The 20,844-nt window shown below is 41.5% G+C and overlaps 1 protein-coding gene across 1 annotated transcript; it reads right to left on the bottom strand.

Annotated features, from left to right (window-relative positions):
* Positions 1-200: 200 nt before the first annotated feature.
* LOC308093805 (serine/threonine-protein kinase OSR1-like) lies at positions 201-18,926 on the bottom strand. The gene is made up of 17 exons (XM_080440168.1): positions 18,706-18,926; positions 17,405-17,517; positions 16,768-16,876; positions 16,021-16,162; positions 14,426-14,481; positions 14,186-14,295; positions 13,980-14,081; positions 9,517-9,650; positions 9,305-9,353; positions 9,129-9,194; positions 8,922-9,044; positions 7,932-7,967; positions 7,614-7,757; positions 3,545-3,650; positions 3,339-3,407; positions 2,820-2,884; positions 201-2,563 (listed from the first exon to the last, which is right to left on the bottom strand). The coding sequence occupies exons 1-17, from the start codon at positions 18,773-18,775 to the stop codon at positions 2,489-2,491; spliced, it is 1,569 nt and encodes a 522-aa protein (XP_080296294.1). The 5' UTR covers positions 18,776-18,926; the 3' UTR covers positions 201-2,488.
* Between the last annotated feature and the right edge of the window lie 1,918 nt (positions 18,927-20,844).

The raw sequence follows: 20,844 nt of genomic DNA, 5'->3' as shown, positions 1-20,844 counted from the left end.
CGAGATTTCACACTGAGGCAGTGGCTTTATGATTAGCCAACAATTAGAGGGAAAAAGAAAATAATAGAAAATAATAGAAAGCAGATAATTTTTTAAACTACTGTATATTTCATCAATCATTTTACCACACAGCAAGAAAATGGTGTACTTGTCATGTCACTTGTACCTTTTGTCTTGTTTTGTTTTTTTAACATCATGTCTGTTTTTTGTTCTTTTAATTTTCTTTCATCAGACATATCCTGGACACATTTCTGTGAGAACTGCATATCATGACATCAAAGCACCAAATGTGTGATTACAAGCCCCCTGTAACACTAAAATAAGCATATTAACATATCAAAAAGGTGCCAATTGAACATATAATTTGTGCAATATCTTTTAAATACACCATTTACAACAGTACCTGAACTATGAGCTATGAGCTCTGGCTCATGGTACAAAACAACCTTACAGCTAGTGGGAGTGACAAAAATGATTTGTTTGGTGAGTGTGAAGCATTAGAGACGGATATACGCAGTATCAACCAATTCACTTGCCTATTGAGAAGGAAACATTAGCTTCTGAGGACATCAAAGTTATATTTCACTTTGATATAACAATTGCGCAGTTTTCACCACGCACGACTCCAAGGACATTCCGTACTGGTCAACTTCCAACATTAGCTGCGACGGGAGGTCTGCTTTCAACCACCAGCGTATTGGATTGATGTCACCCCTGCTGCTCTTAATATTAACCACTTAAGCACCGTTTCATACTTCATTGTACGATGATGCCGCATGGCAAAAGCAGCCCATCTGTAGATTTGCACATTTTTTTAAAGATATTTTTGGGGCCTTTTTCTGCCTTTATTGATAGTAAAGTAGACTGACAGGAAATGGGGAGAGATGGGGGGGTGACACGCAGCAAAGGTCATCAAGATCGGGAGTCGAACCCGCAACATGCTGTCAAGCTGGATTACCAGCATATGTGGCATGCGCCTGGACCGCTAGGCCAGCGGGTGCCTCCACATATTTGCTATTTTCTGCATTTTAAAATTATTATTATTATTTTTTTTTTTACAATTTTCGCCTATGACATGCCCAAAATAGGGATACTAGGTTGATGGTTAACAAATGTAAACAGGTCAAATTAGTTTTTGCAAAGTAAGCGAAGATTATGTTTTCATGGGGTCACCAACAATGATAATTGAGATGAGGGGTGGGTGGGTGAAAGGTGCAGTGTTATCAAGTAATCTGTCATTGTTTCACATGGAAGGTGAAATTTGGATCACAAGCAAAGCTAGGGGGGTCTACTGCCACTGCCAGGAGGTTGTGGGGAGTGCGCTGTTGGAATGAAAGCATTACCTGTCATGCTAGGCATGCTAACCATCCCTAAAACAGCCAGCTATGGTGGTTGACCGTTCATGAATTCCTACAGGGGAGTGTGCGCAATAGAAAAGTGTAATGGTTTTACCTCAGTAAAATACCAGCAACAACCAGTGGTCACAGACGATGACGAGAAAGAAAATATATATTGCATAGTACGAGAAAATTAGCTTGGTCTCAATTCAGACGTTATCCTATCCTTGAATACCTCTCGAAGACCCATGCAGACATGGAGGCACATTGTGCCTACACGCATGGGAGAGAGCAATGTCTGCTATTTTGCGTGTATGTATATATTAAGAGCCATAAATTCATATTACTCAGTGATAAAACCACCACAAACCCTGATATCATGGTGGAAGGTATTCATAGCACTGTATTATGAGTGAGTGTGTATTAATTCATAATACACACTCCCAGGAACTGAAGTCACAGTAATGACTGGTAATTGGGAATGTACCACAATTGAAGGTTTTAATATTATGTTTACAATAGTGTGGGTAGGTTGTCTAGGACTTATTTTGTTATCAGTGTTAGGACGGACTAATGCTTGCTTTGTAGGTATCCAAACACAAAATACAGCCAATAAATCACCAAATGGACTCATTCTTAATTAATCACACTTGTAAATATCCATCGCTTCACAAACTAAGGCTTGCTTTACACTTTACATATTCATATAATAGCGTAAAATGCCAAATAAAGGTGGCATGACACTCTTGTGAGTTCTGTGGCACGGCTAATAATAAAAAGGCAATCACTTCCAGTACTGGCAGGAGTTGGTTTGGATTGTGCTTATGTAATGAAGAAAAGAAAAGAAAAGAAAAAGGATAACAAAAACAAGTAATTTAAAATATATGTAGTTGATTGCGTCCGTCCTCCCGTGTTATAGGCGCACTGTAAACTTTTCACGTGTGATTCCTGTGTCAAACTGGGCCCCTTTTTCCAGACGTGGTCCACATGCACCCTGCAGTAAGATTCCCACTCCTGCCGGGTTGACCTCTCCACCTCTCCCTCTCTCTTTCTCCCCTTCTCTTTGGCAGTAGTGGTTTCTAGGAATTGAGTACAATGCAGCTGTGCAATACCATTTTTGTTGCTGTCCTTTGTTGTTGGCTCTGCTTGAGTTAACTGATGCTGAGCTGGGCGAATCCCAAGAGTTTGACATCATCTGGAATTTCAGACTCGTCCAAGCCTGATGCCTGGAAGGAGAAAAGAACAGACCTCAGTAGTAAAAAAGCACCATTACATTTTGTCAGACAAAATAAATAATAAATAAAACTAAGTAATAAATGAATATATCGTCGCTGTTGGGCAGAAACCTTGCATCTCCATATTTCATCTTTTTATCATCAATGGGTGCAGTTATTTTATAATAGTATAAACTTCGTTATGACATTTTGCACATACAAGAGTTCTGCCTGAGAGCGACGATAAGGACTCAGTTAATGTACTGACCAGTTTGAAGGTCACGTTTCTGTTGTTCAGTGGATCATCAACAATCTTTTGCAAATTGGCAGCAACTGAAAAAAGAGAGTGGGGAAGAGATGACAATAGCTGACATTTTATCTTATTACTAAAAACATTGATTCTAAACATTAAAGTCCACCTTGCATGTTGTTCATTTTGCTCAGTAAACAATGCGGATAGTGACGAAAATTAAGTCAGTTAGAGCAGAATAAACAGATGTTTATATGGCATGCCCTCCTATCATACAAAACAAAAATATTTTTGCCCTTATTTCACTCCGATGAGTAAGACCTTACAACTCTATCACCTGTTATTACTTTTATTACTATTTTATTACATGAAAAAAAGGGTGCGCCCAATAAACCTGAACCAGCTAAACATGGGTAGCCCCCCCCCTCCCGCATTTGAAAATTGTGGGAGGCAATAGTCTGGCCAGACTACTGGTGATTTGACGTATTCTCCAGAGGTGGTGGTGTTTGATCTGATTAATACAGAGCATTTACTTACCAACGACTAAGTCTTTCCCATCGACCAGACCGGCTGAGACTAACTCCTGAGACACCCCATCAGCTGAGTCTGAAAGCAAGACAGGACAGAGAAAGACAGAAAAGGGTGACATGAATAAAAACATTAGAGGGTGACATGGACAGAGGAAGACAGAAGAGGGAACATGAGTGTTAAGTCTTGCACTTACATTATATTGTTAAACTTACCTCTGCCAGACATAAACTCAAATCTGATGTCATTGAGTTCCTTCTTCAGATTCCTCAGCCTCAGGACCAGGCTAATGGGGACATTGGCGCCTGATGCTGCCGGGTCCTGTAGCAGGGCACAAAGATAAAGCGTTTGGAATGCAGTGTTCACAGTTGAAAGACACACATACAGTATATACTTGTAATATTTGAACAATAAACCATTGGCTGAGACTGAAGCCAGTTGAAAGCCATTGGTTGGCGTTGCTGCCTCAAATTCAAGTTAGTGAGAAAAGCTGCTTTGTAGTAGTGGTTCAGACAAGTGCAACTACCTCTCTCTATCAGGAGGGGGAGATGACTTACATAAAACTTACGGATTGTTGCTTTAAAAACATGAGTACTGTCATGGACCTGAAAACCTGTTCTAACAGGAACAAAATATTTGCTTCTTGCAGGGAGGCAGGCACAGGGTCAATGAACTGCAGAAGGAATTCAGACGGAAGAGCAAGCTGACCAAACTCTACTACCAGTTCACCCAGTTCTCCACTGGCAATGCAAGGGAGGTGTCGGACTAATGCCTTATTGTCTCCGCCAGGCCGAAAGGCATGGTGAGAGAGTATGTTTTGCACCCTGTCTGTCCGTCCGTTCGACTGTCCGTCCGTCTGTGGACAGCTAATCTCTGGCACCGTTGGCATGATCGCAGCGAAACTGTGCACACACACTCCCTGGATGCCAATTCAGAACCTCTGCCCCAAATATTTTACATGGGCCTGTTATAGCGCCACCAGGAGGCCGCTTTTGGCAAAACATTTTTTTGACAGTATTCCTACAGAATTTGTCCAAACGTCACGCAAATCGGTACACAGTATCTCTATAGTCATTAAACAAAACAGGTTTTTCATATTCCATCGGGATTGGCTAAAAATGGCTTCCAAAGTTTGCAGGACTGCTCTGTTTTTAACAAAATGCCTCAACACAGCATGCAATTTCCGTGAAGAAATGCCACTTGAAATTTTTCAAATCAGCCTCATGGTGGCGCTATAACAGGCTGATTTGAGTTTTTACCTATAACTGCACTGATCTGTGTAAAACTTTGTATGTGCACTCCCTAGAGGCCAAGAAAAAACCTTTGCCCTGAATTTTTCACATCTGCCTTTTATAGCATCACCAGGAGGCCGACATATAAAACACATTTTTGGATACTACTCCTTTCGATTTTATCCAAATTTCACGTAAATCGGTAGACATGATCTCTATAGTCATGTGATCAAGACGAATCTGTTCGATTTTTCATATTCCATCCTGATTGGCTAAGATTGACATCTAAAGTTTGCAGGAGTGGCCCGTTTTTAACAAAATGCCGCAAATCATGAACGCAGCGTCCGATTGCGGTGAAACTTTGCACGCACATTCACACTACGTTGAGGAACTAATGCCACCCTTTCAACATTGCCCTAGTATAGCGCCACCAGGAGGCCGATTTACATATTTACTCCTACACATTTTTTCCAAACATCACGCAAATTGCTACACATTATTTCAATAGTCAAGTGATCAAGACCAAGGAGCACTTTTTCTAGTTTATACTGTACTTAGTTGCGTGCCAATCTACAAGGTCACAATGCGTCACAATGAGCTTGTAGATGTGCAATTTCTTGTGCTAGACACCAGCGTGCAACCAAGTATGAATCAGGCATAACCACCGATCTACAAGCCTACAACAGAACGAACCCTTGCTCATCTGCCATTTTCACCGAATGTTCTCCCCAGAATAGGTACGCTAGGGATCGTGTGGTTAAACATCTCCAAGACCAAGGAGCTGTGTTGAAGAAGGAAGCGAACATTGGATACCCCCCCCCCCTCATTGCAGCATCACTACTGTTCATGTTAATACAGTACACATGGCAATTAAGAGGAATGGAGATTTCACTTTGGTTAGTGTCATATCCATTGACTTTTGCAATTCATTTCTAGTTAGTTTGTTTACCCTTGAATTTATTTATTGCTTTTTACCCCTTTTTCTCCCCAATTTAGTCGTTATGTCAATGAATTCCTTCCCACACACATTTGTGTGTGTGACCACTACTGTTGTATCCTACTAACTCACCTGCCAGCGAGGAGCCCCCACCGGGAGGAATGGGGACTCCTTCGTCCTACTCCTCCCGACCAACAGTCCCCGCTGACAGGTGCCACATCCGCCCGTAGGAATACGTACAGTGACAAATATCACCCTCCACGCTCGGTTTCCCTCCGGGGCCTCCACCGAACACAAGCCAATTGTGTTCGTATATAGACGCTCGACAAACCCGGATGCACCACGATGGATTTGAACCCATAGCCTCCGCCATTTGTACTTATAATCTTTTAATATAAAAAAGGTCCTCACACCTGGGATGTTTTATTTGTACGATTAATTTGCACAAACTGTTGTTTGTGTCAGGAGTACATCCAGAACCTGATTTATTACACAGTGATAAAATCGACACAATTTCTATTCGGGGAGGTATTTTTTTTCCACTGCGAATAAAGACAAACCTTTATGAATGACGCATCAACTACATGAACAGTTTTGATGAGTAATACTCGCCGGTGATTTTTGTATAGTTTGTTCATCACACCCCCCCGTGCGTAAAGACCTATCTGGCAAGACATTTTTGGGCGGTGCAACCGCCCCTATATGTGAGGTGTGGACATCGACATTCGCTGCACTGTGATTGGCCACCATTGTACCCCCATACACCCCTAACCCCTACACATTCAATGCAAATCACTAGCCACTAGGCCCGTAACGATACAGTAACTGCATCGATGCATCGTTTTGAATTTTCAACGATCTACTATATCGATATGCAAACAGCTAAATATCGTATCGTTTGACTTTGAATCGTATCGAATCGTTTTGCAATGCAAATAATCGTATCGAATCGTTCTGCAATGCAAATAATCAATTATATCAATACTAAGTACTTTTAAGAAGAAGAAAAGAGAAAGAGGGGTTTATATCCAGTATCCAGGTATTTATTTTTCACACAGAATTTTTGGGTAAATAAATAGTTACTATATCGATTTTAAATCATTGAATCGAATCGTATCGTTCTAAATTAACCTGTCCTGTATCGTTCATGTATCGTATCGACTAAATCGCTGAATCGAAACGTATCGTATCGTTCTAAATTAACCTGTATCGTTCATGTATCGTATCGACAACCAAGTATCGTGATACGTATCGAATCGTTGTTAAAACGTATCGTTACACCCCTACTAGCCACCATTGTACCCCCCTAACCCTGCACCGTGATTGGCCACCATTGTACACCCCTAACCCCTACACATTCAATGCTAGCTGTAATATGATTGGCTGACTTTATTGGCTGACTCTATTCAGGACTGTGATTGGCTAGTGAAACCCATGACATATGTGCATAGCCCTATAAATAGGACCATGCACTTAAAAAAACGCATTTATGTTTAGTTTTTTTTTTACTTTAAAAAAAACACATTTATGTTTTTTTTTTAAGTGATACACCCATTGTGGACCAACCATTGTTTATTTATTGTTTATTGTTAATAAATAGCACCACCCACTTCAGAAATATTACTTTTCTTTTAGTGAACTTCCATCACTGTGATGACCACTGTGACCACACCGCCCATAGACATATAAAGGTAGACGCCTCCTTCGGCTCTGAGGCATTGGTATCACGGGGGCCATTTTAGCGTAGGAAAGCTTCCCTGAAGCTTCCGCTTGTGTCACAGAAGGGGGCGTTCGGTAGGCCAATCAGAGGCAGGTGGGGGCGGGACAACTAGATTCTGACAGGTCTTAGAAAAGACGCACTGTGATTGGCCAGTAGTCAACGCGCTGTGAGGGCTGTGATTGGCCAGTAGTCACTTTGAGTGTCCGTTTGCCTACGCGAAAATGGCGGCCGCGATACGAGTTGCTCCAACGAACTGCAGAGGCCAATGAGGTATCTAGGTTTCTATATCTATGACACCGCCCACTTCACACTGGGTGTGATTTTTTACTTCCTGATTGTGACTCATCTATTGAGAGTTAAAAGATACAAATAATGTGCATTAACAGCAGTAGTACCTGTGCAGCCGGTACATGTGAGGGACTCTGAGCAGAGGCCTGTGGAATAGCCTCTCCACCTTCCTGGCCAGCATTCACAGTGCTCTCCTGGGCTGGAACAGATGGCTGAAGAAGACCTGTGGTGCCAACTGTGGGCGGGAAGAGCTAAAGGGTACAAATCATGCACACACAAATTGAGTTGGTATTTTCATTGTCATGTAAATTAAATGAAAAAATAAAAAAAAGATTAGAGACATCAGATTGTCATGCAGATCTTTGATTCAAGGCATTATGGGTAAATCAAGTTTGTCAGGTCATGTCCACTACGTATGGGCTCACCTCCATATTCTGTGATCCGTCCTTCACCCTGGGTGACTGCAGGATGGACATGACAGATTATCAGGATTAAAAACATGCAATTCTCCTTCAATCCACCCAACTATGGAATGCTCTGTATTGCAGGAATGTCTGGGTTTAACCACTTAAAACACTCTGTTGACTGGGGTCGACTCTGAGCTTGGTCTGCTCTTTTTTTCTCTACACCAAATATCTTCACCGAAAGTAGCAGATCTACAAGCTCACAACCACCAGAACAGGGATGCTAGGGTTCAAGTGGTTAAACCCACAATAGGATAAAATGAAATCACAGTAAAGATAACCAAAGAAAACCCATCAAACCCATCAAGACATCCAGATATGAATTAAAGGAATTAAGCATTAGGATACAAAAACATAATACATATTTTAGAACAGTCATGCGTAATTGGTAGCAATCATAGAAAGAGCTTCTGTGAAAATTTCTGAGAAATCCAGAACCATGCAGTGTTTATACTAGAGCCAGACCGATATATCAGTCTGGACAATATATAGGCCATTATTTGACTTGTTTGATGGCAATGGTATCGGCGATTATGTAGACGCTATGTCCCTATATAAAAGTATAAATTAAGCTGTATTAAAAAACTTAAAAATAGCTCATCTACAAGCTCACAACATGTTGCATTGGGAGCTTAGAGATCAGCTATTTCTGAAAATCTTTGAAAATCTAAAACACTTTCAGAAAACTTGTGAATGACATGCCCAAAATAGGGAAGCCAGGTTTACAGTGATAAAAAAGAAATTCTGCACTTTTTTGCCAAAATATCAAACAAAACCTCAGTAACTGGTGGCCTCTCCAAAATCTGGCATCGGTCAGGCTCTAGTTTATACCCTCAAATTCTGCTTTCTAAAACCAGGGACTATTTCATCTCCGTGTTTCCAAAACAAAGCTATTCACATCGTTAACTAGGGCAGGGCGATATGTGAGAGAAAAGTGACGTCTGCCCTCACCCGCAGACAGGCCACCGCGGCCTTCCCCTCCTCGCTCTCCTCGTCCAGCTCATCATCGCTCCACTCCCATTCTCCGTCCTCCGTCTTGTGGAGACGACCACTGGACCCGGGTACACGACGCACCTGAAGAACAGAGAACATGATTTTGAGAGATTAAGTCATAAATTTTTCTGGGGCACAATTATGTGTCCCAAAGGGGTGTCAAACCTTTTTCGCTCGATCCGACATCGTCGGTCCCCTGTGAAGAAGCGTCTCTTTCAAGTACTCATTGGTCTGTAATAGAAAGGCAGAAGGATACCTTAAAGTATTCCTTCAAGATGCGTTTGAAATTTAAATGAAAATGCAAAATTTGTATGGATTTATTTTACCGACATATGGCTTACCTTGGCTTTTGTGAAGAATTTGTGCTTTAACAATTCAGCAGCAGTAGGCCTAGGAAAAAACAACAACATGCAGAACTCTTTGTACAGATCAGGCAATAAGGAATTAGGTATTGGGAGAAACAAATACAGAGACGCAATGAAGAGCCCATGCAGAACAGGGACATTCCAAAACTGGCAAACTTCTATTATGGCACCTCTGTTGAGTAACTGACCTTTTCTCTGGATCTTTTTGTAAACACAAGGAGAGCATCTTCCTGAAGGACTTGCCGTATTTCTTCACCATCTCCTTGTCTGTGATGCCTGTCTCCAGGCAGGGCGGATCATTCTGCAGGGTCAGCATCAGCACCTGCCAACATGCATTTATCGTCTGCATTACTCCACATGGTATGATGATTAATGATCAAACCCACCCCCTCTTCTACCAATATGAACTAATGCCATTAGACCAACTCTATAGGGTACATAAGACCAGCAGAGGCTATGTAGGTCATTTGTGCCATCTAGTAATTTACTTTTGAAGATTTAGCTCTCTGGGTTTACAGACCGGGCCATGGCCTCGTTGGCCCCAATGACGATACGCGCCTGACCTACAGTACCACTTGTTTGACAACCAACAACTAGCCAATTTTAAGTAACACAACCGTCCCTATGGGATCTAAACTCCATCCATGTGTGGTCAAAGTGGCAAATAAAATCTCTTAACACAGCATTTTGACATTCCCAGCCGACACTCATTTAGATAGACATGGCCAGGCGCGTATCGTCATTGGGGCCAACGAGGCCATGGCCCGGTCTGTAAACCCAGCTTGTCCCTGTGTAGGGGCAAGATCCAGGGGAAAACAACTAAAAATCAACATTAGCAGAGCCTCACCCTATTCTGTTGTAGCCGACCACAGAAAGTTTCCTTTGTTTTAAAATGGGGCTCATTTGCATTCGGCCGAATTGTTAATGAGTGGACATTAAAAAACAGTTTAGCCGTCAAACCGGTTCTGGCCCGGTTCTGGCCTGGTCAACGTTAGAATCCACCAAACGCCACTGGACATGGCATGAGTTTAAAAAATTGACTAGACAGTTAGAGTTAAGACTCATTTATATGGTCTACAAAGAACTCAGCTCTATACAATTATATTTATACCGTAGGCTACTCTTTAAATAAAAAAATCCTCATTTTATTTGACCTTTAAGAGAAGACTGCGCTAGCCATTTATCCCCAATCCAATATAATCTCCCTGTCTGCTGTGTTGCCTGGTCTGATTATTATAAGCCACATTGGGCTTGTTTTTCTGAAGTTGCTTGTAAATAATGGTAGAACGGTTGTGAGCTTGTAGGTCGTCTATTTTCAAATAGCCAACATATATAAATATGCACATTGTTTAATGGACGACATACATAGGTTTTAAGTGCTCATGTGGCCTATTATAGTCGCTTCTTTTGGCCTTGTTTTCATAGACCTAGTTGCTTATTCCTCTCGCACAATCTGGCAACACTGCTCACGTTCCGACAGAGTCTGACATGAAATCTGCAGCTGCACCATGGGGATTTTACATTGAGCACACACACCCAATGTTTGGCTTCTAACTTAGCTCTGGACTTTAATTGCCTTTCAATAAAACCACATTTGATAGACATAAATATCACCTACATGTTGCGCAGGGGTTGACACTAAGGTCTCAGAGGCACTTGCCCGTCGGGCAAGTATAGGTCATGTTCTACTTGCCCACAGGTCTTGCCCACGTGCCCGAAAAGTAAATAGTCCTTTATAAAATGATAGGGGAAATTTGAATTACCGTTCAATTAACACATTGAATGCCAAAAACGGTCCGGACCGTTTTTGAGGATCCAAACGAGAAGTGCCGAAAACGGTCCGGACCGTTTTTGACCCAATTCTATTTTTATACATGTGGGCCACGTGGGGCGCTAAAACGAAACTTTGACATCACCCAAGGAGTTTCTGAGAAGAAGAGGCTGGATCTGGCTCCATGTCAAAAATCCTTCCGGTCGGCGTTTTCAATGTTAACTCCTTGACTAAAAGCTTAATATCTCCATTTCTTTTTAACGTGGTGAAAACGAGCCGTTTTCGATCGGCAATCACGCTGCAATGGAGGATCGTGTTAGAAATATTATTGTTCCAGGCGTTAGTCGGGACCCTCCGCCGTCTCGCACGCACGCTTTGTTTACATGCACTTCCGCGTCGGGGCTTCTACAGCACGAAACGTATAACGCAAGTGGATGGAAGAAATGCAGGCACTCAACGTATAATATTTTAATAAACCTCTGGCACCCAATGTGTTAAACACATTTTTTACTTTCTACTTTTGAATTATGGGGCTGTCCGATGAGCAGATTATAATGCCTTATAAGTATGTTCATGATGCGTTGTACACATAGGATGCATAGCAAGTGCTACCAAAATGTCATACCTCAATATTTACGCCAAATATCTAAATAGCTATGAATATGACTATGTGTTAACACTTGTTATTTTATATTTTTAAGTGTAGCAACAGTGAAAATGACACATTATAGGCCAACAGTGCTCTTATTTTACATTCCACAAACCATTTTGAAGTCCATACAAATAAACATAAATAATGTTTTGGTGGTTAAATGCAAATTATTAAGTCATATATTGTCGCTGTCGGGCAGAAACCTTGTATTTCCATATTTCAACTTTTTATGTTTTTTCATAAATGCCCTACTTCATCATTCAAGAGTCTCGCACTATAAGAGTAAAAATAGCAGATCTACAAGCTCCCAACGTGTCGAGATACAATGCATTGTGAGCTTGTAGATCGGCTATTTTCACTATTTTAATTTAATTTTTTTAAGGATATACAAGGTTTCCACCTGACAGCGACTTTATATAGCCTATATGGTTCTGTATCCGTATATCAGTCAGTTTGAGCAGATTTCATTCCAATTGGCTGCCTATGAACTTTACAGGCCTGGGTAGACAACCTGGCCTGGCGGGGATCTGCGCACTGTGCACAGCAGCACAGCAGTTGCACACCATTAACTTAACGAGGGAGCTTGCGACTAGTTTTGCGCACCAAAAACTGCTCAAACAATGTCAAACTGTCATGATTCTAGCTGCTGAAAAATTCCCATTTGGATCATTGTTTAAAAAAGGAATGGAACATAGATGTTTTTTGCAAAAGGATTATATTTATTTCTTGTCCGTCAGAGCGTGAGGTCACACAGCTTCTCTGTTATTTGAATGATAGCATAAACTTCTATTGCTGGCTGGATCTCTCATAAGTTCGGGATTTTACTGTATTTCATCACATTTATTAATCTATATGCGGCTGTTGATAAAACGTCGGGTTGTTTAGCCTACGGTTTGATCTTTACAGATGCACTGGGCACTGCCATTGACAATGAATGTGACAGCTGCTAAGCAGTTCACTTTGTGTTATACCTCTACTGGTTAGTTCTAGTAAAATGGCAGTTCCAACGTTCTAAAAGACAAGTGTAGGGGAAATTAATGATGATAAAAAAACATCGGGCCACATGCCACATCGGTGAAATAATGACCGATGTATCAGTTGGGCTCTACACTCATAAGAACCACTGCACGTAGAGTGTGTGTGTTACACACAGTGTGTGTGTGTGTGCATGGGAGGGAAGGAGAGAGAGAGAAGGGGGGGCAGAGTGCTCTGGCCACGTTCATGTGTTCATTTAGATATCTCGTGTTGTGTTTATAGCGAACTAAAGATGGTTGCGTCCCCACTGCCACTCAAATGCGCACCTGCCCTGTAGGGCAGGCTGAAAGCAAACGCCACCTGCCCGCAAGTTTTATTTACCTGCCCCGGGCAGGCGGGCAGGCGTTAGTGTCAACCCCTGTTACTGATTAGAGATTATTTTATATTTTTGTAATCAGTTCATTATTTCCTGGGTAATCGATGAATAAAACTGACGTGTGTAAATTGGAACATTGCATTGTGTGATGCTATTAACTTGCCTTCTTTAAATAAATTAAATAGTCTACCATCTTATATAAACACAATTGGCACAAGGAATTGACACTCTCCCTTCAGCTGATTATAGTAAAATTAGAATCACAGAGATTTGTTGACAATGATAGCTGTAGAGAGAGGTGTGTGCTTAGTTTTAACAGGGATTTTGCTGTAGGCTGCGGCTTTGTGGGTGGATAAAAAAAAACACCTTCACTTTGGTGGGTAACGCACAAAGTAACGTAGTAACGTAGTGTCATTTTAATAATATATTACAGCTTCTCCTTGTAGTAATGCGCTATATTACCCGTTACCGCAATTCGGTAATATATTACGTAACGGCGTTACATTACTAACGCACGTTACCCAACACTGTTTGTCAAAATCACAACTGCTTGAAAAGTAAATACATTTTCCAGCGTTTTGCCGGTTATAAGTGTTCCATTACATAAAAAGAAAGTGTAACCGAATATAACATGGCCCCACTTCTCCATTGAACTCAATGGATGCGGCCGCCCTGTTCTTTTCTGTCCCCCTATTACTTTAAATGGTGTCCTCAATCTCACACTGAGACTTGGATCTCTTTTTCATGTGAGCCCTGGCCGAGAAAGTAAACAAAATAGTCAATATTATTTGCTCTAGGCGTATTTGTAGCCGTTTCAGACTGACGTTACATACTGTATAGATGCTCTACTATTGGGCATAAAATTGCACGCATATACCTTCATGGGTGGGTATTTGTGATACGGCGCGGCTCCAGTGGCGAGTTCAATGGCTGTTATACCGAAACTCCAGATGTCAGCTTTGAAGTCATAACCCCGTACCTGCAGGTTAAGTAAATTGAGGGTCAGGTAATGGGCAGGTAATGAGGAGACATTTGAGAATGGAAGCAAAAGGCATGTGAGAAAACAGTCTACTGACGACCCACCTGCTCCATGACCTCTGGGGCCATCCAGCAAGGTGTACCAACAAACGTCTTCCGCACTTTGTTTCTGGTCATGTCTCCTCCAGCTGCTAAGAAGGCACTCACACCAAAGTCTGGGCAAGGTGTGCGTCAGAGAGAGAAAGCGTGTGTGAATGAGGAAGTATTGAGGCACAGAAAGATCCTTTGCGACTTGATGTGAATCACATTTTGAGATGGCAGACAAAGAAAATAAAAACACTGTACCAGCAATTTGCACTGAGCCATCGTCACCAAGAAGAATATTTCCAGCCTTCAGATCCCTGTATATGAAGAGGTACATCAATGACTTATGATCACATTTTTAACTTGTGGTATTTAGCTGATGCTCGTGTCCTGAGACAGTTACAATGAATGTAAATGTATTGTTTCAGAGTCTTCCTCAAGGACACATGGCTGTGATTGAACACACAAAGCCGTTGGACCAAAACCTGTGACTTTTGATTTACATGACATTATTTGTGAACTATCCAGCAACTCTGCAATCCCGTCTCAAGAATACAAGTCTGTGGGTGAGATGGTATAATCTAGTGTATTCTATAAATATATGTGTATTATTTACATTTCACTTCCTGAACTTACAAATAGATGAGAACAGAGTGGCAGGTCTCTAAATAATGACACAAACAAATTAACATATGTGATCGTGCTACCAATTTGGAATCATACAACATAGAAACGGTCTGGCTCCAGTTTGGAACTCTGTCTTGGCTCCGATGTATTGTAGACCTCAGACTTTTGTCTATGTGGATCCCAAGATCCACATAATTTCCTAGTTTCTTTTTTATGTTTAAAAAAAATTCAACAAATATTCAGAGCAACTCTCAAAAACAGTGAAAATAGCAGATCTGCAAGTTTGTAGAACTTAAAAAAAAGGGCTTAACTTCAAAATGTATTTTTGGACGTTTGGATGGACACCAAATTTCTCTATTTGGTCTCGAGCTGAAAAAGATTGGCAGCTCCTGATGTACCGGATCTCAACCCACTGTTGCCGTGTTTACATACATTTGGCCAAATGTTCCCTAAGGAATTAAGTGGATTATCGCCTTTGCCAGAACACACAGTGCATGAATGATCTGATCTGTTCTGCAAATATACTTATATCTCAACCTCCAAGCCCAGCTCTTTTCAGTTGCTTGTTAAGATGCAACCAAGTTAGCCAATCAGCAGCTAAGCTACCACTACAATTGTGCAAAGGCAATGACCATACACATCAAATGGCATTGATGCACTCAGTAAGGTCAGAAAACTAACCGTTTCTTCAATTGGGTTTATCTACTTGGAGAAATCAAAATATAATTCTCACAATAATGCAGTTGAAAAACATTACAAATAAATTGCTGTTAACAATGTTTTTCAAGCAGAAGAGTGCATTTCAAACAGAGCCATTGCAGTATGACTGCATGAAACCATGCGTTTGTAGAGAAATGAGGAGTTAATTTCAAAACAATTACACTTGACAGCTGCACTCACAGGATATATAGAGGCCTTTATTCACTACCCTGTGTCTCAGTGGTGGTTCACTGTGTTCCTGGGAAGGATGGTTATGTAAAACAAACCACCTAAATAATGCATTTCCAGTGGTTTAAATATTGAAGAACCTTGGCCGACGTGAAAGCCAGAGGACTAGTACACAATAGAACGGAAATGAATGACTCAGTACTAATCCAGTTGAGAAATTAGAAACTAGTAAGCAATGTATCTTACGGGCGAGGTTGACTTAAAAACATGACACACATCCAGGTAGGGAGACCTTACAGTCGACATAATGCGTGTGCATGGCAGACGTTCCAGGACCTCACCTGTGAATCTGCCCATTTTTATGCAGGTATTCCAGTGCCTCCAATACTTCTCTGAGGATGGTGGAGATGCAGCCCTCATCCAAAACGCCGTTCTTGTGTTCGCCACGCGAGATGGTATGCTTGATGATGTCCAACACAGAGCCTGAGACACAGGGTGGGGAAGATTGATTTATATCATCTGACTGCGCGCACCGTGATTTTTTACCAGAGCCAACGAAAGAGAGCGTGATAAATGAACGGATTCTCAATGTCGCTAATGCTTACACCTGATTCATTCAAAAATAATAAAATAAAAAAAATAGCAGCTCTACAAGCTCACAAGGCATTGTGATGCAACACGTTGTGAGCTTGTAGATCTGCTATTTCACACATACAAGAGAGCTATCACAGGAAGTCTCCTTAGGGAGTAAATGAATGGTGGGAAATGCCCTCTCTAGGTAGATGCAGCACTGCATACCAGAAAAGAGCAAGGTAACAAAGTAAAAGTAACATACTGGGAGAAAGTGTACATATTCTAAATAATTCATAAAACTCAGTCTTGAAAATCAGACCATGACCACGAATGAGGGAAAGTGTGTATTTGGTGAAATTCAAACACTCTGTCCAAGTGTTCAATCACAGCTCGTTAAGAGATATGAAAAATGGGAGATATGCCTGGAGAAAGTCAAGTCAAAGTCAAGTTCAAGATAAGAGTTAGCAGAGTGCAAGTCACGTCAAAAAAGGTTTCACTGACAGTACAGTACTCACCACCACTGAGCAGCCTCATCACCAACCACAGTTCATCCTTCACCACAAAGGAGGTGTAATAGGAGACAATGTTTCGATGGTGACACTGGCTCATAGCTTGGATCTCTTTCTGCGGGGACAAGAACAGTCCAGAGGAACGAATGATACAAAATGTAGACGTATAGACTCCATAATATAGAGGACAGGGAACATCACCTCCTACTATAATCTCAGTTCACTATGGCATAGAAGACAATTCTTCCTTTGTTGCTTTAGACTGCTTAACCTATTTCAGCAGTGAGCAGGGAATCAAGCCCTGGAGACCCAAGGAGTGACTAAGGTAATGTCACCACAAGGCTACTAGGCCAAGACATCCTTAATTAAGATCATGGGGCTGGGAGAATCAACTATCCAGGTCAGGCTAGGGATGTGTTACTGTATAAAGGCTGCTGATGTAGCTGTCATGTTTGCTGGTCACATCCAGCTGTTTATATGACCATGTGGACCAACTGATTTGAAGATTGCTTCAGAGGTGAGAGCACCCCCCCCCCCCTCCCTCCCTCCAAACACACACGTTTGTCTGTTGTACAGACTCTATGGATTTGCTATTTTCCAAATAAGCAGGAGCAACAGACATCGTCCGCCACAGTCATTTTACCAGAAGCTCATCCATGCTGGTCTGACACTTTTCCAGGTTGATACGCTTGATGGCCACCTTCTCCTTTCTGGGCTCACAGTAGGCTGCCTGGACCACAGCTGTGGCACCACTCCCTGGGGGACACCAAGTGGAGGACATGGGACAACATTAGAAGGACAAACTTAGTGGCAGTTCAAGGGGGAGCCTTTAATTGATGGAACAAGTCAGTATGCATGTTACTGAATCTGTGATGGATGTGATCAGGTGTCATAAGCTTTGTTCAGACTGCGGGCAAATCTTTAGGACAGACTGTCCACACTGTTATTTGCAAGTGATCAGACTGGATTTGTGTGTTTCAGATATTGTGCATTTGGTTGCTGTGGTAACGACACAGCAACATAGGCAAGAGTAATGCTAAACTTAAACCAGTGGCGTACCCACTGTAGAGGCAGGGCAGCCCAACTAAGATCTCGCCTCCCCTAGAAAACCCAAATAACCCGAAAAGGTGTCATTGCGTGCTTAATGTCCTCAAAGTCACACATCGAACAAGCTGTTGTGAGCTTGCAGATTGGCTATTTTCGTTGAGTACATGATGAAGTATAAATCAGGCTTCAGTGTACAAGTGTCCTGACTGAGACATCCTCAGATTTGGATTTCCAACCACTTAGAAATGTGGTTCAAATGTAATTAGCAAAAATAAATGTAAATGTTTTGATCAAATAACCCATCTGATTACAATCTGAATAGGCAAAAAAATATCGGTTTTGAGCTCCCAGTCTCAACACAGACCAAGTTCCCTGAAGCACCTGAACTAAGCCATGGTCAGTGTGTCACTGACAATGTACACACAAAAAAACAATAAATCTGACTGTAAGAACTACAAGGTTTCCACGTTATTAACTCACGAGTAGTCAGGACGAAACTAAAAGGTTTGAGTCAACAATCCATAATCTAACGTCCAGCAAATGAACACCACCCATGTCAACATTTCACCCTTCAGCCCACAGTGAGACAACTTGCGTTAACTAGCTAGCAATAGGCTAGCCTAAAGAGCAGTCTAGATTGGCAACAAGCTAGCTGATTCTAATAGGGACTTTCCCGGCTCGCCACGAAGAGCGCTACCGACTGAGCACTGTGACGCTTCTGCATGGTCACCCACGAAGCACAACCGGCCTGCTGATAGCTGATAGCTAATAGACATGTAAGGCTAGCAGCTACAGCTAGCAGCCGCTAGCTGCTGGCTGATTTGCTGGTGAGGAGCTGGTTTGGTTAGCTAGCTAGCCTTAGCTACCAACAATGCTAACGTTAGCTTAGCTCCTCACCTATCACCTCATGGAGAAGATAATCATCCTTGTCGATTGACCAGGGCTGGGCGTTCTGGTCCTCTGCCATCCTGTAGCTGTTGGTGCGCCGTAGACAGCGTGATTGAACTGGGATATGTTGTATTGAAGGAGGGAGAGAGCGCTTGTGGTGATCACTACTCCATTCAGCACAGAGGAGGAGGATGGAGGCTGCTGGCTGGCTGCTCGCTGCTCCGCTGACAGTTCCTGGCTGCTGATGTCAACACAGCAGCGACGGGCGGCGTTGCCAGGTTTTGAGAGAGAAACAAGCAACCTGGTCTAGGAAAACAAGTCCAAAAGAAGCGACTTATTAGGCCACGTGAGTTTTAAACCTATATGCATCGGCTATTTGAAAATAGCAGATCTACAAGCTCACAACTACGTGGTGTGAGCTTGTAGATCTGCTAATTTCAAAAACTCTTGCAAATTATAAAATGTGGAATATTTGGAATGTTTTTTGAAACATTCTAACAACGCAAATTCTCCCTAGGCACAAAACATTTTCATAAAAATATCGTGAGTTTTAAACCTATTTGCATCGGCTATTTGAAAATAGCAGATCTACAAGCTCACAACTACGCGGTGTGAGCTTGTAGATCTGCTAATTTCAAAAACTCTTGCAAATTATAAAATGTGGAATATTTGGAATGTTTTTTGAAACATTCTAACAACGCAAATGCTCCCTGGCACAAAACATTTTCATACAAATATTTGAGAACCACTTTTGGAAGCAACTACAGTGCTACACTTAAGAAACAAGCCCAAAAAAACGCAACCCGCAACTACCAATATTTACAAGCAACTTCACAGAAAAACAAGCCCAAAGTCGCTTATAATAAGTCCTTATAAATGTCCGCTTATAATAAGCGGACATGGCAACACTGGCGACAGGCGCCTCGTGCATTACGTAACGTATGTTTTTTTTCCCTTCTTTTTTTTATGAACCAAAAAAGCCGCCATGTTTGATGTGGCAATAATAATTATGTACTGTACTGCACACACCGTTTTCTTTATACATCCATGTAGCGTTACGTTACTAACTGCACCTGACAGCAAAGAAAGCGCACGTGAACCCCATATAGTAACTACTACATTCAACACAACTGAACTTATAGACAACATTGTAATTTTTTTTGCAACGACCTGAAGCTGTGATGGGGTTTCACTAGAGGGCGCAATTACCCTTTTCGTTCACAATGATGGATGATGGCCTGCTGAGTTAGAATGGGACTACAAGTTAGAATGGGACTACAAGTTAGAATGGGACCCAAAAGTCCCAAAGTTAGAAAGTCCCAGAAAACTGTAGTAACAAACTCCCAGAAAACTGCAGGTCTGCTGCAACTCTTCCTTCTTTTAAATCACAGCTACAAAACATAGGCTATCTGTTTGCCGCCTTTTATTGAGTTTTTTTTAAAAGTTATTCTTCACTGTAATTGTACTCTCTTACTTTTCTGTTTTATTTTTTTTACTTCTTTTGTTTTTGTTGTATTCTAAGGTCCTTTTATAATGTGTTTCCTTTGCTTAATGTTTTAAGTAAAGCACATTGAATTGCCTTGTCTTGCCTTGCCTTGCCTCAGCCTGACCTAATAGGATAGGCCTCTACCAAGTCAAAAACTCTACAGGCCATTATAGTCATTTAACTAATTGTCAGTTTTATTGGCATATCCCCAGGACCCCACTGAATAACAATTATTGTAATTTGTAGAAAGTTGTAGAAATACTCCGACCCAATGCATGGTTTAAATTTGTATATTATTATTATTATTGCTAAAGTGGTTTTATCCCTGGTAATAGTATTATGTTTTTTAACTCTTTTTTTTTGACATGCAGACAACAATAAGGAAATGAAATAAACCATGTCACTGGAACAGTGCCCTGAGAATGGAGGTTTTGTTGAAACTAGTAAAACTATGGCTGGCATCAAAAGCATGAGAGGACTTGTCATAGCTTGTTGTGGAAAAACAGACAGCAAGCAAAGGAAGACAATTTTATAGCTGAGGCATTACAACTGCAATCCACAGTGCTGCAACTCACATCTTTGGAATTCCACATTGGTGGAAAGTAATGAAGTACATTTACTTCAGTAAGTACTGCACTTAAGTACAATTTTGAGGTATTTTA

The sequence above is a fragment of the Gymnoscopelus braueri genome, assembly GCF_963280865.1.
Source record: "Gymnoscopelus braueri genome assembly, chromosome: 10".
NCBI lineage: Eukaryota > Metazoa > Chordata > Actinopteri > Myctophiformes > Myctophidae > Gymnoscopelus > Gymnoscopelus braueri.
The sequence above is the reverse complement of the archived record's forward strand: the minus strand, read 5'-3'. Positions and strand labels throughout refer to the sequence as shown.